This window comes from Rhamphochromis longiceps, linkage group LG7 (assembly GCF_057381845.1).
Source record: "Rhamphochromis longiceps isolate RC_006_pf linkage group LG7, R_longiceps_female_GT1.1, whole genome shotgun sequence".
NCBI lineage: Eukaryota > Metazoa > Chordata > Actinopteri > Cichliformes > Cichlidae > Rhamphochromis > Rhamphochromis longiceps.
In genome coordinates this window covers 51,082,526-51,099,933 of record NC_140563.1, presented here as the reverse complement: position 1 = coordinate 51,099,933, position 17,408 = coordinate 51,082,526, and the positions used below count along the sequence as shown (strand labels likewise).

The 17,408-nt window shown below is 40.8% G+C and overlaps 1 protein-coding gene across 4 annotated transcripts; it reads right to left on the bottom strand.

Moving 5' to 3' along the window:
• Nucleotides 1-130: 130 nt before the first annotated feature.
• On the bottom strand, nt 131-14,714 carry hnrpkl (heterogeneous nuclear ribonucleoprotein K, like). Of its 4 annotated transcripts, none has more exons than XM_085414168.1 (16): nt 14,579-14,714; nt 13,253-13,364; nt 12,467-12,564; nt 12,328-12,384; nt 11,159-11,202; nt 9,795-9,867; nt 7,777-7,890; nt 7,116-7,244; nt 6,692-6,996; nt 6,035-6,088; nt 5,819-5,855; nt 3,812-3,827; nt 2,467-2,499; nt 2,266-2,333; nt 2,009-2,178; nt 131-1,327 (listed from the first exon to the last, which is right to left on the bottom strand). In XM_085414168.1, the coding sequence occupies exons 2-16, from the start codon at nt 13,311-13,313 to the stop codon at nt 1,297-1,299; spliced, it is 1,290 nt and encodes a 429-aa protein (XP_085270294.1). In that variant the 5' UTR covers nt 13,314-13,364; nt 14,579-14,714; the 3' UTR covers nt 131-1,296. The 4 variants fall into 4 exon arrangements, 3 of the variants coding, with proteins under 3 accessions (XP_085270294.1, XP_085270295.1, XP_085270296.1); XM_085414169.1 differs by having other exon boundaries at nt 13,253-13,361; nt 14,579-14,697; XM_085414170.1 differs by lacking the exon at nt 2,467-2,499.
• Between the last annotated feature and the right edge of the window lie 2,694 nt (nt 14,715-17,408).

Sequence of the window (17,408 nt, the reverse complement as noted above, 5' to 3'; positions counted from 1 at the left end):
AATCTGTCTTTTTTTGTTGTTCTTCTTGTTTTTTGGCCCCAAAGTATTAAGTAATCTGGGCCGTTCTAAACACTCATAAAATTACTGTTTTTTTATGTAAATATATACACACTTTATACAGCTTTTTGCCTTTCAAAGAAAGACGATTACACACACAAAAAAAAAAAAAAAAAAAAAAAAAAAAAAAAAAAAAAAAATCTTAAAACTTTCTTTATGCATACCGCACTGGCACAAGTATCCCGACTTAAAAAAAAGAAAAAAAAAAAAAGAAAAGATATTTTGGGAAATAGGTTTATTTATTTCCTGCCTGATAAAATATGAAGCTAGCACCATCACGGATTAGAAAGTACACCCACAGTACAAACACTTCAAAAGTTCACAATTTTCACAAATCTTCTGTTTGATCCATAAAAAAAACTGTTTATGAGAATTATAAACTGAAAGGTTTCTAAAATAGGCACCAATGGGTTACAAGCAGATATTATTTGTGCTGAGAGGAAGGCCAAAAGTACATTTTAGCTTCTTTCTGTACAACATAAACAACAACAAGATACAGCATGTTCATCTGTGGACTGATGGGTGGAATTTCTGCTGCATGCATTCACTTTTGTGCTAGAGTAAGCCAACAGGCTGTGGTGCTAGCTTCATACTGACCCTCCAGACATGAGGCTGGCATCTCAATTCTTCTCTGCTTTCTACTTTAGCGTAATAGACATAAATAAATTCATTTCCCAAACAATCTCACTGAACCCCATCATTCAAAAAAGAAAAAGAAAGAAAGCACTTCATTACTTCATTTAACAGTGAGAAAAAAGGTGTTGGAGGTCGTGTAAAAACTGAAGTTTATTCAAAAGGCTTTGAACCATTCCAACACCATGCATCTTCATTTGGAAAGTGTGCTTAAAACTTTAAGGGAAAGAAAAAAAAATAAATCAAACAAACATAATGATTCAAACAAAACTATTACATTCTGCATGCTGTACTGAAATAAAAGAAACAAGGGCCAGAGGTTGGCTCTCACAACACCGAAAGTCATCACACAGATGGGTTTACTCCAGTGACGGCACAAGAATCTCTTAAAAGTAATCACACCAGCACAGAAAAACTTGTTGACTGCTGTTTGACAGCTTAAGATTTGTCAAAATAAAAACTGCAACACAGCTAGGCGGTGTAGTGTGTGTGTGTGTTTGTGTGGAAGGGGCATGTCTACCCAAAGCAGAGGAATGTAGGCTCTGAATAGCAGGAACAAACAGTATGGCAGCATGGCTTCACTCTTCTGCTTCTTCTCTTTTCTTCCTAGAAGAACCGACCTGAGTACTGCCTCACGCTGAAATAAAAGACAGATAAAAGGTAAGGACGAAACATCAGAAATATTTATGTTAACAGAAACATGGCACGGGTTAAGAAGTTGTAAATCCAGATGTGGAAAAATTGTTAAGCATTTTCCACATGAAGCACATTTGTAAGTTAAAAAAAAAAAGTAACGCAAGGTCAAAGCTGGAAATAAATTCTGTCTGCAAGAAGCGACCCGACCAACTGGTGAGACCAGCTTAGCCATTTAGTGGTGAGAGGGAGCACAGTGAAATGAAAAGCTCCACAAGATGAAACACTGTTTTCATCATTCATTAATCAGCCAGACGATCTTAACGCAGACTGTAAAAAGTTACAAAATAGTATAAAATAGTCCAGATCCAAGGTCGTCTTTAAAGCTTCCCCCACCCAAAGCCAGTTTCCATCAAACTTACACTGCAGAATTATTTCATCATCAATTACCCAAAAGAATTGCACAATTTCCGTTAATAAACTGCTTAATCTAGTGATCTTATTAGCTTTCATTTCAGATTTTCCTGGAGAAACTGTGAGTCAAAGTTGACCGATTAAAAGTAAAAAAAATAAATATATACAATTATTTCCATTTGGGTGAGCATGAGCACACAGGTCAGCACAGAAAGGCCTCACTGCTGTGTGGTGTTGATACTGTCCTGGGGAAAATCAGAGGAGTGCGTGCCTGTTCTGCAGCAAGTACTGGGCATTCTGGATCTGGTCCTGTGTCCCTGTGATGGTGATGATGCGGTCCTCAGAGCCCTCTAGTGGTTCATCAATCTTGATGGATGCCCCAGACTCATGGCGGATCTGCTTGATCCTCTGACCGCCTTTACCAATGATGGAGCCTGCCAGCTGCACAACAACCGTAAAGGAGAGTTAAAAAAAAACATACATGAAGGAGTGGCATCTCTTTTCTTGTCATTGCTCACTTTAGCTTACATCTTTTGGGATGGTGACTTGTGTTGTGATGACTGGACCTCCGATATCACTGTACGAGCCTCTGCCGCCTAGGAGGAGTTAAAACCACATAAGGTGGAAGAGGGGAAAAGCCATCTTTAACTAAAGCATGCCAGAAGATGCAACAATCCCTATAGGTTAGGAAACAAAACGCTGGGATAGTAACGATCGATCCCAACTCACCAGACTGAAAGTGATCCCAGGAAGAACTGTTGTCTTTGAAAACATCAAAAAGAAAACAAAGAAAGGAAAAAAATGAAAATGCACCCCAGAACAAAGAAAAGAGAAAAGTGATAGTAAAGAATGTAGCCAGAATGTTCCAGACTTGAGCTGCAGTTCAATTATTGAATCAACAGATTCATTTATCAGTAAAAATAAATGATTTAAATGAAACTCACTGTTTTTAAACTGGTAGACATTGCATGGTTTCATCTTTTCCTTACACAGTAGTATATTCAATAAATAATGAACTTAACTGTTAAACACATTAAGTCAAAGCTGAACTGATAATGGCAATGTGTTAGAAAACCTGTGAGCTAGTCTATACTCACTGATCAGGCATAACATCATGACCACTGGGGTGACAGAGATAACACTGATCATCTTTTCATCATGACACCTGTTAGTGGATGGGATCTCATAGGGAGCAAGTGACGGTTTTATCCTCAAAGTTGATGAGAAGAAAGTCATGGACAAGTGCAAGGATTTGAGCAAGTTTTACAAGTGCCAAACTGTGAATGCAAGACAACTGGGTCAGCGTGTCTCCAAAACTGCAGCTCTTGAGGGGTCTTCCCAGTCTGTAGTGGTCAGTATCTGCGAAAAGTGGTCCAAGGAAGGAACAGCAGTGAACCAGTGACAGGGTCATGGGAGGCCAAGGCTCACTGACGCACGTGAGGAGCGAAGGCTGACACATGTAGTGCGATTTAACAGACAAGCTACTGTAGCTCAAATTGACCACAAGGTCAATGCTGGTTCTGATAGAAAGGTGTCAGAATACACAGTGCATTGCAGTTTGTTGCTTAAGGGGCTGCATAGCCACAGACCAGTCAGGGTGAACGGAGCAATAGAAAAAGGTGACCTGGTCTAACCAATGTTACTTTGACACGTGCCACCTACCTCAGCATTGTTTCCTCCAAATGACCCACTTCTCAATCCATGTGAGCATCTGTGGGATGTGTTGGACAAACAGGCCTGATCCATGGAGGCCCCACCCCACAACTTACAGGACCTACAGGATCTTTTGCTGACAATTGGTGCCAGATACCACAGCACATGGGTTTAGTTGAGTCCATGCCTTGACGGGTCAGAGATGTTTTGACAGCAAAGGGTGGACCGACACAATACTAGGCGGGTGGTCATAATGTTATGCCTGATCGGTGGAGTTGCCCCATGCCTTGCAGCATTGTGGTGTTCCTATAAAACCTCTCAAAAATAAAAGATGAAATTATGAGAATAAAGTCCAAGAAGCCCTGATTTTCCTTTGCTGAACTTGAATTTTTCCAGGAGATTAATAAAGAAGAACACTCACCATATCCACCTCCACTCTGCATTTCAGGATCAATTGATGGGGGAAAAAATATATATAATATAAGTTTGAATGTCACAGTAAAGACGAAGCTCTCAGAACCTGGAGTAAACTAAATGCTCACTATCCATTCTACATTAAACTACAAACAACTCGTGTACACTCATGCAGACTAAGAACAATCTGATGTTCACCAAGGTGAAGAGGAGTACTCATCCCACAGTATTAAGCGCATCCATTTCAAAGCTTTAAAAAAATCACACTGAACTTTATAAGAACACCATGTTGTTGGCTAGAAATTTGATCCGAGGGTGAAATAACTCTGGGCCTCTTCATGTGATGATTTGCCTTTCTGAAATTATTCATTTGAATAAAGTTGACCAACAGAAAGGCACATGTTGAAGACCTTTAAAGTACTCGTTAGTAAAGTACTCAGCTTTACCTTCCTAGATCACCACAGAGACTTTCAGTCGTTCATATATTTGAAGCACATAAAAGCATCATCAGTTTGAGTTCACAATACTGCCAAGAACAGCTGCAGCTTTTGTGGGGAAGTTCAAGAAAAACCCAATTTTGACTACGCTGCCTCTTACACAGGCGGCTTTTCAGCTGCTCAGCTCACACATGTCTGATAGAACAGATATGCTTCTATTTTAATCAGCCTGTACGAGTCCTCGTAGACTCCATACGTGCCCCAAAACACATTTACACTTTCCAGGATTCTGTTCTGCTGGTTTGTGCAGTGACTCGGCTGGAAGTTGTCAGTGACTTGTGCTGCTAAACACAAACGATGCATTGCTGATCACGCTACAACTTCCCTGTAGACAATTTAGGCCTTTTCTGTATTTATTTCTTTATTTTAAATAAACCACTTAAATGGCTCAGAAACAAGGACACCAATTCAATTTAAGGTGGGAACACATGTGAATATATAGTCGGGGCAATAATTATTTCATCCTCCATTTACTACTTCAAAAGAAATGAGCATTACCGTTAACATTCAAAATTAGGTGTACCCATCCTTTTAAAGGAAGATATAAATATAGTTCATATACGGTGATGCACTGTGAGGGATAACCAGCTGCCTCTCCAGTAAGTTCCAGTAAAGCCTATTTTACAGTAATATGGCTGTCAAGTACACAAACTATCTGCTTGCATACAGGCCTAAAAAAAGAAAAAAGAAAAAAAAAAAAAAAAAAAAAAAAAAGGCCTTTTGAACATCTGAACACTTCAATGTCAACTGGAAGCTGTCACTGTAGTTTTGATTACTTTTTCCAGCATTTGTCTGTAGCTCTTTTACTGTAAACCTCTTTCTTTGTATTAAAGTGCACCTTAAAAGCTTAGCCATGGGTAAGATCTGTCAAGTAGCAAATTGGCTGCAAGTCCCACATCTATTACACCGATTGCATTTAATTTATATGTGACGATGTTTACTTGTTAACTCAGATGAGTAGAGCGGTGACAAGCGTTAATGCTAAAAATAATCAGTTGATGCTTTCACTCCTGAAATTCTTGTTTCACAAAGAAAAAGAAATAATATTATACTTTACATGATAAACGTCAGTTTTTGCTCTTTTCTTAGACACTTTAAAATCACTTTAAAGGATTAACTGACATCTCTTGATGCCTATGTGATGAAATTAATGCTTCTGTATTACTATTAAAACATTTTTTTGCAGCTTTAAACCTACAGGGAAACAGTTTAGGACTCGCTTTGGCTTCTGCTCATTTGCTAGCCTGGTGGATCTCCGGACTACGTACTCAGCTGCTCTGTGGTAACCACGGAGACAACAGTTGCCTGGCAACAACAGGCCTACATCAGTGTGCATACATAGTGGGGGGAGAAAAAAAAAAAGCAGCTTGGTGTTGAAGCCACTGCGCTTGTACGAAAGTGAGAAAAAGAAATTCCAATCATATGATCTAAAGCAGGATTCACAAACACAAACTACACAGAAGCAGGAAGCGACACATACGGATTAGCATTACAGAAGCACTAGTAAACACACTCACCATGCTGTCATAACGGTCTCCTCTGCCTCTTCTGTCACTACAGACAAAAAGGTAAATGTTAACACAGTTCCTCCAACATAGGGGACACGTGTGACAGGGCAAGCAGACTCCACTGATGACCTCTGATCAGGTCTGAACTATGGCTTCACCTCCTGACGAACTTTCAGTGTCTTCTGCTTTTAAGACAAATTATTTTGTATTGACAATCCTACTCACCTTGGTCTGTCATCCATGCTACCATGATAGCTGCCATGTGAAAACCTGTCACCTCTGTGGATAATAACAGACAAGGAAAAAGAAGTTGGTGAAACACTATATATGCCTATACACAAACATACACATAATACGTATAAATTAACAGGAATCTAATAGTGCTTTTTAGATCCAAACTTTATTGGAGAAATAAGATCGTTTTACAAAGAGTAGGAAAAAAATGCCTATAGCTAATTTTCACCTTCATTTTAATAACACTTAGGGTGGGTGAATGCTGACTAGGCTCATCACCTCTGCTGATTTGAATTTGGACTGAACTTTGGCTGCATTTGTGGTGTTGGAGCCATTTGCAGCACTGACATAATATGGGCTGGTGTGCAAGAAGTGAGTGCTCCCGTTTTTATAGTATTTAAGTTTTATGTATGTGCACCCAGATGGATGGATGCAACCTATCAACAATAGCCCTAGTTGCCAATTTAGCACTCCTCCCTCTAGTCCAAATACATTCACGTTTGGCTTGGTTATGCTAACCATATGGCAACGGCCGACCAGGGGCTTTAAAATGGGAGTTAAAACACCAATGGGTAATGGGCATTATCTATGGCCATCTTTTATATAGTAAGTATAAAAACAGTTCAGATGTGAAAGCACTGCCCTTACCCTCCTCTTGGTGGTGGTGGCGGGGGCAGAGGCAGATTACGAGCACGACTTCCCCCTCGTCCTCTGCTCAGTGGTGGCGGAGGCCCTCGTCTGGGACTCATGTCATCATAATCCCTTCTGGAGGGAGGCATGGGCCTGCTGCCACGAACGGGAGGCATGCGCTCAAAACCGCCACGAACACGAATGGGGAAGCCACCGATGGGTCGTCTGCCCCTCTCTTCAAATAACATAGTAAAGCCACCGTAGTCGTACGTCTCATCATAGAAGTTAGGGTCATAAGGCTGGGCGCGACCTTTGATCGGTGCCTGCAAGGGGAAGGAAAAGAAAATTAAATAGATAATTTATTATTCTTACTGTGAGACATGAACCGCATAATTATAAAGCATGTTAACCCCTTTAACAGATCTCAATGATGTAATCGCACCTCTGACACCAGCTCCAATATAACTTTTATACATTCAACGACGCGCTCTGGCTTTCCTCCAACTAAGACGACTCTGTCTGTCGAGTGTGGACAGCACTCCTGGAACAACTTGATGGTGGTCTGGGTGTTCTGATGCACAAGAACAAAAAGTGTTAGTCTTCTTTCCAGTCTATCAATTTCATCTGTGACCAATTTGCCATTAAAGCTGGTCTAAAGACCAGTTTTGCTAGTGTCATAAATACACATATGAGCTGTGTAGCTAACAATGGCTCGGATAATTGCCCATCTCAATCAAAACGTGTACACTGACAGCTGTCCGGACATATGGAAGATGATGATCTCGATGGGCAGATCAGGTGAATTTAATTGAGGTATAATTAGTTTTTTTTAATTATTCTTACGAGCCAAATTTTGATCACATATACCACATTATCTGATTACAGCTGTAAATAAGTTATATCTGTAATACTCAAAGTATAAACAAGTTATAAAACGTTTGGGAAATACAGATACAACAATAAGGTGGCACAAATAAGTCCTAATAAATCCTAATATATTTCAGATACAATATGCATTAACAATTACAACCTTAATAATTATTCTACAGTCCAGCTTTTGGGGCAGAGCATCGTGAGGATCCTGCTAATCTGGACTCTCTTACCTCTCTTAGCTCCTTTATCTTGGCACCTTTCACTCCGATGATGCCCCCTGCCAAGCTCTGATGGATCAGCAGCCGAAGCTCACAGTCAAAATCAATCCCGCTGTAATGTTGGTACTAAAGAAACACGGCACAAGATCAACAATGTCAGCAGGGTCAGAATATCTGCCTATAGTTTATTACTAAAGTCTTTGGGCAGTAACTTATATGCTGCCAATGTGGCAAAAAACTGCTAAACCTGCTTATAACCGCTAAACATGCAGTGGACTCCAAGCCTTAAATGACCCATGCACACATCTGCATGGGTCACAATCTGGCATTTGGCAAGTCATTTCAAGATTAGAAAATGTGATGCTAAATTTCTATTTCATTGTGGAGCATTATTGAACAAAGCAATGATTAATATGTTTAATGCATTTCAAAATTCACATCAGTGCAGTGTACATTCATATATTTGGACAGTAACTTAATTTTCATCATTTTTGTCCCTCTATGCTACCACATCAGTCTGAAATGGCACATACAGTTGCAGTGGAGCCTTTCAGCTTTTTTAAAGCCTCCAACAAAAATAACTTAAGGAGTCAAAGAAAATTATTTTAAGGGGTTTATTATCTGTTAAGCAATAGCAACCACTTCTATGCATGGAATTTTATAATCCCAAATAAAATGAGGTTTTTTATTGTCAAAAATTATTTGAAAGCAATGACTGGCTAGAACGATGCCTCCTTTGTGATGTTTTGTCTTTGCAGCATCACAGTCGGTGAAATCAGGTGAGCGATTTAGACACTGCAGCAGATTCTTCCTCCTGATCTTCAAACTGTTCAGAGTGCTCATACATTAAGTTTTGGGTCATTGTCCACTTGTACTGCAACGTACTGGCTTGACAACTTTGTTGCATTTCGCTGAATCTTAGTATTGCTCTGTAGACTTTCAGAGAAATATAGTATTGTTCTGAAACTGAATATGCCTTTCATCAGTTTTGGTACATTCATTAGAATGTACACAAACAATCGGTCTACTCCTAATCTTCCCGTTTTTCTGATGTATTTGGTTTGTTTGGGCAAAGCAAACCCATGGCCTGTATTTATATTAACTTCTCCTTTGACCGTCTGCTTTAGGCTCACAAAGCTTTCAAATGCGATCACCTCCAGTCTTTTTAACCTGCTTAATTTATAAAGAAATATAAGCGTGCACTTCAACTGCATCGTGATTGTTTCATTTCAAACCGATTTCAAATCTGTTACTTAAGCATAAACAGTCATTTGAATCAATCCAATGTGGTTTTGTAAATTCTCTCCCCATCAGTATTAACAAGTATGATAATAACTGTTACAAACCGCTTTTAGAAAAGATATTTAGAGAAGATTTAAAGCAGCTCACATGCTCACAGCTCACATAAAGACTTTAAGACAGGGCAAGAGGAACTCTCAATAAATCACGATAGCATTTACCAAAGACAAAAAACTACAGTGACACATACTAAGATCATTAATAAGCATAATTCAACAAAAAAGAAACTAGAACCATTATATCTGTGAGTAGTCTAGCGATAAGCTAATTAAGCATGGTCAAATGACTGGAATGACAACCAGGAAGTGGTTATGACAAAGACCCAGTGAGTCTCAGTAAAGCTAATGAAAATTTTGTTGTGTAAGCACATAACTACTGCTATTGCACAGCATCACTGGTGGGACATATGGCTGCGTGTAGGGCTGCAAAAATTCAGAATATATCAGGAACTACCTGCTGTGGCGACCCCTTGTGAATATGGAAGCAGATAAAAGTAGCTTACTATTATTATTAGCATTTTATCAATGCATGCTGGGTGCAGCTGGATACAATGTACCAGCTCTGTGTTATATTAACTTAAAGCATGAAAGGTCAGGAATAAAAGAAATAAGATCTTCCAGTCAGATTCAGTTGTGATTTTTCTTTTTTGCAACATATAAACATATCTCATAAACAGATACCATCAACCTTTCTGCTCTTTGTTTATATGCACAATTATTATGACAGCTTACCTCTTCAAGAGTCGGTATGATTTTCAACAGAATCTCTCCAATAGTGTCGATACTGGCATTCACACTCAGGATCCTGTCAGGAACCATTTTAGCCAAAAGGAAGCAAGGCGTTACAAGAAGAACAAGAGAGAAGGACAGAAAGCAAAACCTGATAAAAAAATAAATAAACAAATAAAGAAGAAGCAGTCCAGCAAACATTTATGAACACACTTACGAAAGGTTTAAAAACTAAAAAAAGGAAAAAATAAGACTGCTAAATGCTACACAAAAAAATAAGAATTCTTCATAACTTTTCCCCAACACTACACTGACTAAATAAGCAGCTGACATGCACTGATTATAATATTATTTTTAAAGACAAGCTTGGGGAGGATGGGCGGTTTCAGAGCGGCTCAAATTAATGTGATTGCGGCCACACAGAGTTGGGAAAGAGGGGTTTAAAAAGAGAGAGAGAGAGATCTTCTATAACCATCCCACCACCAAGTTGGGGAAAAGGAAGGTAATAACTTAACACATTATCTTGTATTGACAACTGCGCCACCAGCACACCTTCTCTTTGTGACCAGGAGTTGGGAAAGAGGGTGGGGAACAGGTGGGGAGGAGAGGGGCTTGGGGCTGAGGTGAGGAGAGGACGAGGTGGGTAGTAGAGAACAGCAACAGAGCAGAGGGGTTTAGACTGGGAAAAGAAATGTGAGTGGTTGCCAACTACTCTGTGGCACAGAACAGGAACGGGGGTGGGAGGGTTATGAAAGGTTTGGGCAGGCAGCGCTGATCTGATGTGGCCTGAGAGGAATTTAACACAAGGGGATGCAGCACCATGAAATAAAAAGAAACAACAATAATGAGTGACAGACACGAAGACGGAGCCTCCGGACAAGAGCCAGTGCGCTCTCTCATGGACAGTGATGCTGAGAGTGGGGGTGGGAAGCGAGAGGGCCAGGTGAGCCACAGAGGAGGAGGACAGAGTGAGATAAAGATGTCTGCTTTCCACAAGATTTATGGTAAAATTAAACATCACAGAAAGGAAATTAAAAAAAAAACAACATATAAATAAACAGCATCTGACCGCTGCGTTGCTAATTATGTAAAACACCAACTACTTGGTAGTGGGCTGTCAGTGATTCTCTGCATGGACAATAAACTGTAATAACAAAAGGTCCAACTCAATGGAGAGGCTGAAAATGGACAGGAAAAAAAGGAGAAAAAAAGGAACAAACACGTCTCTTACAAGTGGGGGGGGGGGGGGGGGGGGGGTATACTGTCATGTATATCAAAATGTTAAAAGTCAAACAGAAGGCAGATTATCAAAGACATGTGATTCACTGTTCTAATCAGGCAGTGAGGCAATAACTGGTGGGACATACCGCTCTGGGCCACTGCTGTCTGGGACTGATACACTGGCATTGTACTGCATGGGCCGAGGAGGTGGTGGTGGTGGTGGTTGTGGTGGTGGTTGTGGTGGAGGAGGTTGGCATTGGGCAGGGGCATTCAATCACAAGATGTCAAGTTAGGTGCCCGATTAAGGAGGGGCACAGTTTATGGGCAGGGCCAACCGGGAGTGTCAGGTGGGCGGGCGGGCGTTCGGGGGCGGGCGGAGGTTGGGCCAACGTCAAGGTGGGCAACGCAGGAGGGGCATGTCGATCCAGTACATGGGCAACGGAGGAAGGTGGCCAAAAGTAAAGACAAAAAAATAAAAAAAAAAGGAGAAGGGAAGAGGGGGAGAAGGAATACATTTTTAATTGAATACACGCTACACGTTGTCCCAAAAGTGAAACTGTGGTGAGTGAAGAAGAACAGGAAGTGTGACCTGGACAAAGATATGTTTAATAAGCAGTTTGGAGCACTAGACAGATTTATGTCCCTGAAAAGGCTTTCCAGTCAAGGCTTTCAGGCACCTGTTGTCACTTCAAGGTCAAACATAGCTTCAACAGTTTGGGGAAATGTAATTAGGTTGAAACTCACAAACACAGGACTGGGGGGGGGAAAAAAAAAAAAAAAAAAAAAAGGGGGGGGGGGGGTATCCAAAAAAACCTAACAAAAAAAATCCCAAAACACAGCTGTCTAACAGGACCTTCCTGGTCTGTCCACACGAGCCAAGTTGGTTTCATCATAGTAACAGTGCATGTCAATTCTAGATACAATAGTAAAAGCATGCCGCCAAAAAATCAAATTCTGCAGGAATGCAGAAATCATTTGGTAATTTGTTTTGACACTTTGGGTTTTCTTTAAATAAATTATTTCTCCTCTTGTGTCAAGAAAACCTTCAATTCTTCATCATCTTCATGTTTAAAGAGCACAAATGTAATCATAGAACTTCGTTAGACTGAATCCCAGATATAAGGACAGCACAAGTGATGGGACACAATAGCTAAACATCGGCCCAAGGCGTTGGTGAGCAGGCCAGTGGCAGTCAACAAGGCAGATATAAATTTAAAAGAAAAGAGAGGTTCTGCAAAAGAGGGGGCAGGCATTAGCTGGCAAAACTGTCCCCTCAATTGCAGACATATTTGCAGATTTTTATCTGTGTACTCACATCTGTGCGCAGGGCTTTTATGTTCTTGCCACCCTTTCCAATAACAGCACCGGCATTCTGTGAAGAAAAAAAAAATTTTGATGAAAAGGTGAAGAAAACAGCAATGCAGTCCCAACAGCTGATGTGTGAGTCTTTTTACTTTGCTCTGAAGCAGCACTCGCAGCTCCACCATCTCATCTGTGTTGCGTGAACGTTTGAAGGCCTGCTCCTCATCCATGTCCTCAGCTGGGCGCTTACCTAAAGAGACAGGTGATTTGGTCAAACGGAGACGGGCAGTAACTCTGAACGCAGTACTCAAACAAGTAGTTCAGGGTAATTGTAATAATATATATATAAACATAAAAAACACACTTGTTGTTCTTCCAAGACATTGTTACCATAGTATTCTATAACACCAAACAACACAAACAATTTAGAACTGAGTTGCCTTACCGTTAGGGAAAATAAATTGGGGGAAAGAACCAAATTAACATTACCGGCTAAAGCCACTGAAAGCTTAGAAAAAGTGACAAAAACATAACTACACGTCAGGAGCTAGGTCTACGCCATGTTCCACCCAAAGAACAGGTTTCATTTAGCGGCCAACTGCATCCTGGAAGAAGTCCAACACCACCGTGTACCCTTCCTGGATTAAAACATGGGACAGACCTGCTCAGGGCCCACAGTACAGCAGTATGCTGTACAGGCGAATCCCTCAACCATCTGACATGTGCACATGCTATGAAGCATAAGCCAGTTTCTTTTCCCCTACCTCTCTCCTTTCCTTAAACAAACTAATTACCATTTGTATCTGCAGACTGTACTTCATGCCGGATGACATGACAGACAGGCTTAGCTTATTTTTAAAAGCAGGACCTCATTTACATCTTTACATTACTCTAATGAATTGCTTAACTCATCAACATAAACCTGTGTGGGACCTTACCATTAGTGTCAGTGTTGCTGAATGAGATGTCTTCGTCCTGCTGTTTGCCTTTCACCTCCATTGTCTTTCACCTGCAGCGGGAAAAACAAACAGGTTCCTCTCCCTGGATCTGCTAAACAGAGGGGATCAAATGATACAATCAGTCAAACGGCATACAGTACATGCAGGGACACACCTGATCAAATAATCTGAAGGAGTTGGCCAATATTATCAGCAGACATTGACCTATCACAGTCATTACTTAAAAAGTATCAGTCAGCCACTACAACTATAGCATGTATTTTTCTAAGTACGTGAATTAGCCAATTGCAGATATGACTGATTAACTGCCTGCAATATAAAGTGACCACTGAATGTTCCCACAGCCCAGTGTGCCTATAAACTGAGCTGTGGAATTATACCACCACAATCAAAAGATGAGATGAAGCAAAAAATCCTCACAAAACAGATGCTGCCACCAAAGAATTTGGGGAATTTATTCTTGATAGTTGTCTGCAACAACACGTGACTAAGCTACGTGCAGCACACGAAATTCATAAGCATGTATGTATTTGCTCAGGCACCATCCCGCAGTACTTCATCACAGAGATAATAATCTAGGATTGGACATGTGAAAGTGTGGTAGCTCCTGAGTGTTGCTGGCCTGCATGCACTGTACTGTACAAACGCAGCCCACCTAAATGCGCTGCCTACTGTTGCTAGCCAAGTACTGTACATGCTGTCTGGACCTCTGCAGGCCTTGCTAAACTTAAAAGGAGTGCCAGTCAACGCCCACATAGATCAGGAATTAACAGCACCCGTTTTAACCACCAAGAGCCGCCACAGACACCTAACGGTTAAAGAGGAGAGTCCAGAAAACACAAACACGTATGTGCGCTAATGTCATCCAGAGCACATTAGCCGTTTGAGAAAGGTCCAACAAATGGCTAATATCGAGTCTTTTTTCTCCCCTTGGTTTTCATCAAAAATGAAATTCAAAACAGCAACCCGAGGTGACTGGACATTAGAGAAACTGCTCCCGAAAGAAAATGTGTTTATCACCTGATGCCTGCGAATAAGTTAGCTATCTGTTAACGGTACTGACATTGCGCTCCCAAGCTAACAGCGCTGCAAAGCTAGCCAGTTGGTGTGTTTTACGAGGCGTGCCTATCAGCTCCACTGTCCACGTTGTGACTGTACAAAACCGCAAATAACAGCAGAGCTACGCGGCTATCCTGCTAATGTCAGCCGTCAAGTCTTGTTTAATCGCCGACAGCTTGCGAACAGATCGAATGACGCCACGTTACAAACCGAGCTATGAAATGTACAACAAACAGAAAAACAAACCTGGGGCTAAAAAACTACGTTCACTGCGGTCCTCAGCGTTCAGCGGTCGCCTCGCCTTGAAACGTTTTCAGCACGGAAACACACGCTGTGGATGAGCTCGATTCGTCGACCCTCTCCCGGTGGCTCCAAGTCAACACCGGCGGGCGGGGCTAAGGCACGTTAGATCCGCCGAAAGGAAACTTTGTACCCGTAATGGGACAATGTATCAGACACCCCAAAAAAAAAAAAAAAAAAAAAAAAAAATGTATCAGACACCCTCCTCTAGATATTTTGGGAATTTCTGGTCCTGAATTCAGACTGCCTGGCTAATTAAACTTGCTTCATATGAACGTCAATAAGAAATAAGATTGGAAAGGTGGAAATTTAGTGCGATTAAACATTTACATATTTATTTTAAACAGTGTGAGTAGCTTAACCATTCTTTAAAAAGATCGGACAAACAGCATAGGTCGTGTGGTTAATTCAAAAAAGAAAAAAAAGAAATTTGAAAACATCATGTTACTAACCACTCCTTAAAAACATTTGTTTCGCATTTCCTTTGCTCTGCTGTATCTACATTTATGCTGCTTGTTAAATTACACCCTGAATTTAGAAGATGTAATTACACGTCACAATGCTGGCAAAGAAACATAAGTGAGAGGGAGTATTATGGACTGTGAAAATATTTGTTAGCATTTTCTGGTGGAAGATGTAGGAAGCCACCTGAAAGAAATCACATTTGTTGTTTGAAATCAAACTATTGTGCGAGTGAGGCCTATATAAAGAGAGCAAGTGGATATTCCAGGATTTATATCAGCAGTGCCACAGCTGCATTAGTGCAACAGGCTTCGAACAGAGGCACTATTAGAGAGAGAGTGACACATGGCACTCAGAGGTTCCTGAATGGGAACATTTTTCAACGGCAAAGCTAGGAGTAAAAACTCCAAGAGCAAAAAGTTTTTGGTTTTGGATTGGAGTGTTTTTGGTATCATATCTAAGGGCGAACTTTTTAAGTGGTTTTGATTAGTGATTGTGTACATGACGTGAAATAAAAGATGGGTTGGAGATTGATTCTAATTATTGGTTCAAAGTGACTTGCTCTTATCGTGGACTTGGATGTTTCAGAACTGACACCATATGAACAAGGACTCGTTTGCGGACGAGCTTCTCTTTTTCCCGCTTGTTCATGCTCATATTCCAGAAGTTAAACTGCCTCGAAGAAGCGATACTTCCAGCTAAGAACACCAACAAGCAGAATTGGGGAAACTGATATACATTTTTATAGATTATTTATAGATATTCCCCATTTTCACAATAAAAGAAATGGCACATTCCACAATCTGTATTCTATTGCATTTTAAAGTGACCCCCCCCCACCCCCCCACCCCCCCAGACAAGATCACGATCAAATATTATTAATCCAGAGCCACCAGCTGGCTTCCATGCATGTATTGCAAATCAGAAGCCCTGAATCATGCCCATATTTCCTCCATCAATCACCCCCCACACCTTTTCTCAAAGTGTTGTTATGCTTCTTCAGATATATATGCAAGGATCTATTGCAAAATAAAGAGCTCTCTCTTCTCTCTCCTATACTCTGAGGTTGCCATGGAGACAGATATAATTCAGTTCTTGATGTTTCTCTTAAAAAAAAAGCCTGCGTACATATTTTCATCTGCAACCATAGCGACACTTGACATTGTCCGCGCTATTTGTAAAGACCAAGTCACCATAGCGACACTAACCATCCAGGCTGTGTCACAGATCATGTGTCCTGGCTGCCTCCTCGTCGTGAGTGGAAATTGAGGAATCCGGTGGTAAACATGATCTATTTATTCATTTTGAAAACATATGACCAGCTTGATGTTTTGGCACTGGACAGCAATTACCGAAAAACCAAACAATAAATAAATAAATATTGAACAGAGACCACATCTGGCATGGAACTGGCACATTTTGGGACGTATACGGGGGGAAAGCAATATGTTACAATTAATTTATAAAGAAAAATGATCACGCATTCGTGCATCAACGTCAGAGCAACATATTTGCAGTTCAGCCCCGAAATGTTTATTGACAAATACTTTAACACCCACCCACAAAAATGTCTTAAACTCCTACTAAAACATGCAACAGTCTGCTGAAAGTTGGTTTTTTATTATTATTATTATTATTATTATTATTATTATTATTACTACTATTATTGTTATTTAGTTTATTTATTGCCAAACAAAGTTTACTGGGCAAGAAATAAATAGATGGAGTTCTTGACGCCTATATCGTGCTCTGATCAGTGATTGGAGTGAGACCTATTTGAAGCTTGCGGACATAGTATAGGTAATTATTTTTCATAGATGCACCCCGTCTTGTGCGTCAACCTTACGTCACACCAGGCCTAATGGCCAACCGTAGCCTACAACAGTGTTGGTGTGAAAAAAAAAAGCTTTCATCCAATGTATGGCTTCAGAGTAACCACAACACAAGAGTTTACATCCATATTGTTGTTGTGGCCATCGCAGACGGCGTGATTTGCCCCACACCTGGGCACTTGACTCGAAATGTGCAGAAGCTGACGTTTTAGGTGTTTGTTGCACCATTTAAATACGAATTTCTCACGATCCTATTTTTTTTTTTAAAATGACAAAAATAACATTTTCAGGGCACAATCGCAATCACGTTTCCCAGCCCCCCACTCCTATAAGCCCCGTCCCAGTGATGGCAGGGTGAGATGCGCTCGTCCTCGGTGATAATCGATAGACGGATGCAGGTAGCCTTCCTCCCTACACACGCAGCATCACCACGCATCCTTACTCCACTGTGCAGTCCCCCCCCCCCCCCCCCCCCCCACATC

What these genes read in the sequence shown, in the direction of transcription:
- hnrpkl (XM_085414168.1), bottom strand. Translation starts at nt 13,313, where the DNA reads ATGGAGGTGAAAGGCAAACAGCAGGACGAAGACATCTCATTCAGCAAC. An exon ending in GACAGCAGTGGCCCAGAGCG is followed by an intron (nt 9,868 to 11,158) that starts GTATGTCCCACC and finishes GGTTCCTGACAG; the next exon opens with GATCCTGAGTGTGAATGCCA. An exon ending in CTGGGATCACTTTCAGTCTG is followed by an intron (nt 2,334 to 2,466) that starts GTGAGTTGGGAT and finishes AACTCCTCCTAG; the next exon opens with GCGGCAGAGGCTCGTACAGT.